At 43.4% G+C, this 5,336-nt stretch overlaps 1 protein-coding gene across 1 annotated transcript; it reads left to right on the forward strand.

Moving 5' to 3' along the window:
• Positions 1–240: 240 nt before the first annotated feature.
• LOC123501014 (mucin-2-like) lies at positions 241–2,188 on the forward strand (the record flags this gene model as incomplete). The annotated part of the gene is made up of 2 exons (XM_045249563.1): positions 241–1,702; positions 1,845–2,188. Coding segments are annotated over exons 1-2 (1,776 nt in total), but the record flags the coding sequence as incomplete, so codon positions are not given.
• Positions 2,189–5,336: the final 3,148 nt, after the last annotated feature.

The raw sequence follows: 5,336 nt of genomic DNA on the forward strand, positions 1-5,336 counted from the left end.
TGACAGTAATATTATGATCATGGACCTATGATTGTAGAAGACTGCAATACACACATGACATGAAGCAATAGAATACATCATGATAGCAGAAAGCGACAATTGGAAAAAGTCAGGATGTACAGACAAAGATTATAAGACACACCAGGAAAGGTTGCCCAGTGATGCTCGGAATAGACTGCTATGGACGATAGTGAGATGATCTCAGGCTGAGAATTCTCCCCACTAATTTCCTTCCTGCAGGTGTTCCACGTGTGTCACGCTGACGGCCGGATGAACAGCTTCCTGTGTCCCAACACCACTATCTTCAACCAGCAGAGGCTTGTGTGTGATTGGTGGTACAACGTTAACTGCGGAATCTCCTCGCAGCACTTCAGCGTCAACGAAGAGATAGGGAAAGTGACTCCCTCGCCTGGCAGATCCAGAGCCTCCAACGATTTCAGCAGAGTTACTACAGCGGCAAGACCCGCCACACCCTCCCCGGTGCTCCGAGGCACATCAGGATTCACGGCAATACCACAGAATAACATCAGAGGCAGAACTGAACAATCTCGAGGGTCACAAGGGTCCGTAAGTCGTCCTCCTTCCACTTCCCCTACTCGTCCTCCTCTTCCTCCTCCTACTCCCGCCGCTCGACCTTCTCCTAATCCTACTTCACGTGCTCCTACCCGTGCTCCAACCATTCCTACGCGTGCTCCTACGCGCCCTCCAACTCGTCCTCCAACTCGTCCTCCTACTCTTTCTCCTACTCGTCCTCCTACTCGTCCTCCTACTCGTCCTCCTACTCATTCTCCGAGTTCTGTCCGTTCTCCCACATTATCTCCTTCAAGTGCTCCATCCCAATCTTCTCCGGGTCAGCTACCAACGACTTTCAGGCCCAACTCATTTCCAAGGACGCAGTCCAGAGTGGTGGTAAATCGCCGCCCCGTGCTGCCAACCCTTGCACCAGCTCGCTCCTTCAACAGGCCTCCAGCAGACGGCGTAAATCTCCTCCTGAGTGGCATCCAGAGCTCTCAAACACCTGCTAATGTTGCTGACTCGCGACCGACTGGCCAGGGTGTTCCACTGCCCACTCTCACAGGAAACAGAATCTCCTCAAGCACGTCAAGCCGAGGCAGAGGAACGCAGGCGTCATCCAGCACGGGTGGAAGCCAGACTATTTCCGGTAGACAGCAACAGTTTCCACCTTCAACACCTACACAAAAGGCTCCTGGAGTTAACATTGGGCAGCCTGCTGGTACTGGAACCCCGACCACTTTTGGTGCTCGTATCCCTCAATCTCCAACAACGTTCCAGTCCGGCGGCGTCCCTCTGCCTACGCTCAGTGGAAGGGGTAGTTCAGGTACATCAGTCAGTCAATCATTTGGAACACAGCCACAGAGACCACAGTTACAAAGACCCCAAGTAGGACAGCCTATAAGGATCCCTGGTGCTGTCACTCCTACGACTCGCCAAGGAGTTAGGGGTGGAGGACAGCCAAGAGATGGAAGTGTTGGTGTTCCTCTCCCTGCCCTTTCTTCTTCTGGTGGTTTTACTGGAGGACGAGGTGGACAAGGACGGGGATCTGGAAACCGTGGCGTTCCTCTTCCAAGTATTGCTCCTGCCCAGGCCGGAGGAGGTGGTGGTGTTCCACTTCCTGGTTTGTCCTTGTCTCAGGGTGGTCAGAGAGGCTCCTTTGGAGTCCCTCTACCGAGCCTACCCCACAGTTGGTAGCAGCGGGGGCGGGAGTGGCGGCGTCAGGCTTCCAAGTCTGCCGTCTCCAGGGACGCCTTCGCGCGGAAGCGGAGGGTTTAGGCCATCACGTCCCGCCACCGTCCAGGGTTCGCGTGGACCCATCTTGATCATAGAGGCGGATAGGGATGACCTGGATGACCGGTTTGACGATGATCGTTTCGACCTGGATGATCGCTTCGATGATGATCGATTTGACGACGACCGTTTCGATCTTGATGATCGCTTTGATGATGATCCTTTCGATCTTGACGATCGATTTGATGATGATCGATTTGATTTGGATGATCGTTTCGACGACGACAGTTTCGACCTTGATGATAGATTCGATGACGACCGTTTCGATCCTGATGATAGATTCGATGACGATCGATTTGATCTTGACGATCGATTCGATGATGATCGATTTGATGATGACCACCTTAGGACTGTCAGACTTCCCCGGGCGCAAATATCCCACGTATCCCCTCTTCCAACAAGGTGGTTATCCTGCCGCCATCCGAAGTACAGCTGCCACCTCCTCCAAGGCCTTAGTGCTGCAGGGCGGTGGTCCTGAGTCGCGGTGACTCTGCCTTGACAAGGGGAGTGGAGAGCGATCTACATTGTGTGAAGGTCTGAGCTTTAGCTCTGCAGTTAGATATGTGAGCCTCACAAGGAAGATGTTTTTGGTTCAAAACTCTTGTAATCACATTAGGAAGCCAGAGCGCCACTTGGCCATTCCCACCCTCTTTGTCCAGTGCAGCTCCGCGCTTTGTCTCTCGACCATGATTACCAGTGATTCTCATGTTTGGCTTTGTTCTGATGCCAAGCCATTGTTTGAGCTGCGAAACTGCGCGAACCTTTCGTGATATTGTTTTATATATGAATGTATAAAGAGAAGATAGGGCTATATATACATATATTATATATATATATATATATATATATATATATATATATATATATATATATATATATATATATATATATATATATATATATATATATATATATATATATATATATATATATATATATTCATTTCTAGATATTTTTCTACGTGTAAATATGAATAAAATATTATAGGTAGGTTAGATTGTTGACGATCCCCATCACGGCGCAATGGTCCTGGAGGGGACGCGGGTTCTCTCCACTTACGATTGGCTGGGAGCGTCCCCTGCTGCTGGGGTATTATTGCTTATTTCTACATTTCTAACCTTCAGCGTCTACTGCTTTTGATCTTACGTGGTGCTTCGCGCTGATGCCTCTGCTTCCAGCCAAGGGTGACCAATGCATATCCTCACCCGCCCCCCCTGCTCTGCCTTGTTACTTGTTGCTACTGCGCATGATATATTTCTTATGTTATTCTGCGTCTTAAAGCATTATTTTTTTCGGCTTAGTTAAGTGCAGTGTGCCTGAAGTCTTTTTGTTCACTGACTTGTCCGATCTGTTAACTTTTGTGTTCCTCTTTTTTATTTAGTAAAAATCACACCTGCATCCTTCCCTTACTTCAATTGTTCCCTTGACAGTGGCTGCTGACGATGCATCATTGACAGTAATAATTTATGTCCGCTTGGTTGCATGTCCTTGTGTCTGCCTGCCCGCTGCCTTCATTATTATGCTCTTCTTGTCCCAACCACGTCCATTCCACCATCCCCTCACCCTCAACTGTCGTGTAGTCAGGGAGGCAGGCCCGTCGTGATCCGTGATGTCCGTGTGTCCCTCACCTGTTTGTGTGTGTCATGCAGAGTGAAATAAAAGATGAAAAGCTCCTGAAAAAGTATGATTTACCTATTGTATGTTTATGTGTATGTGTGTGTGTGTGTGTGTGTGTGTGTGTGTGTGTGAGAGAGAGAGAGAGAGAGAGAGAGAGAGAGAGACGAACATGGAATTGAATCGAGTGAAAGCCCCTCCATAAACTCATAAAGACAGCAGAGTGAACGACAAAACTGAACAGATGAGAGAGAGAGAGAGAGAGAGAGAGAGAGAGAGAGAGGTCAACTAATGGTCCAATCAAGTATTACCATCACTAAGAAAAAAAAAATTCTCCCAGGAACTTCATCTTCCCACCAGACAAGATGAATATGAAATGAGCCTATTTATGCACTCACCTGTTTGCCTTCGCTTGCTGTGTGTGCTGAACGGGTATGTTCTTTAGATGACTCAATGGTTTTCCTCACTATTACCTGAGCTTTCTTGCTTCCTTTTCCTTCTCGCCAACCTTTTTTTTTTTCTTTCCCCTTTTTTTCTTTTGTCCCCTTTTTTCTTCCCCTTTTCTTCCCTCCTCCTCTCCCGGGCCCAAATAACAGGCCCTTCCCCTCCTTTTTCTTTAGCTTTCTTCTCCTTTTTTTCTCCTTTTTTTCTCTCTCTCTCTCTCTCTTGTATATTTTTGACGACTTTTGTCTTATACTCTTTCCCTTGTTATTTGTTTCTCCTTATTGTTCTCCCTTCTCTCTCTCTCTCTCTCTCTCTCTCTCTCTCTCTCTCTCTCTCTCTTTTCCCTTTTTTCCCTTTTTTTTTTCCTTTTCCTTTATTTTTTTCCTTTCCTTATTTGTTCCTTCATTGCTTTCCTCACCTTCGTCTTCGTCGTCCTAATCTTTCCTCTTTGTCTGTCTTCTTCCTCTCGTCCTCGTCTCTGTCTTCGCCCTCCTTCCTTTTCCTTCGTCCTCGTTATCTTCTTTGTTATCTTTTCGTCTATCTCATCGTCATCCTTTCGTCTTCTATATTCTCGTCATGTTCTTTTTCTTTGTCTTCATTTATCGCCCTTCGCCACGTCTCCCTCATCGTCCTCTCATATTATTACTAAACGAAGAACGAGTCAGCTTTCATCGGTTAATATTCCATTGTTTTCGTTATTGTGACAGATATTCATATTTTCTTTTCTTTTAATCATTGATGATATTTTAGGCATTTATTTTGTGTCTCCTTTTTGTTGTTTCTATTTATTGTTGTTTTATTGTATCTTTTTTTTGTTTTTTGCCAGCGGTGATTCATTCTGTCATGACTCGCCTTTAAAGTTTTGTGTTATTCTTTTTCCTTCTTTCTTTTTCTCTTTTCTCCTCCCTTTTTCCTGATGCCTCTTTCTCCGCCGATTTCGTTGACAGTTTTATTTCTTTTATTGTTGCGTTTTTTTTCTCTCTCTCTCTCTCTCTTCTTGGCGTGATTGGAGTTGGTTTGCGGTTGTCGGTAAAATGTTGTTTGCGTTATGTTGGTTGGCGGGATTTTCTTTTCTTCGTTTTTATTTATATATTTATCTAATCCTTTATTTATTTTTTTTTTTATTCATTTATTTATTTATTTTTTATTTTTTATTTGTTGTACATTTTTTATTGATCTTTAATTTTTTTTTTATTTATTTATATTTTTTTTTTCGTGTTTTAAAATTTTATTGTTGTTATAATGTTAATTAAATTTTTTTTCTTTTCTTTTTCTCTCTTCTCTCTCTTCTCTCTCATCCATTTTTTTTATTATTATTATTTTTTTATTATTATTAATTATTATTATTATTATTATTATTATTATTATTATTAATTTTATTATTATTATTATTATTATTATTATTTTATTATTTTATTATTAATTATTATTTTATTATTATTATTATTATTATTAATAATTATTATTATTAT

This window comes from Portunus trituberculatus, unplaced genomic scaffold (genome assembly GCF_017591435.1).
Source record: "Portunus trituberculatus isolate SZX2019 unplaced genomic scaffold, ASM1759143v1 PGA_scaffold_76__1_contigs__length_6322, whole genome shotgun sequence".
In the NCBI taxonomy this organism is placed as follows: domain Eukaryota; kingdom Metazoa; phylum Arthropoda; class Malacostraca; order Decapoda; family Portunidae; genus Portunus; species Portunus trituberculatus.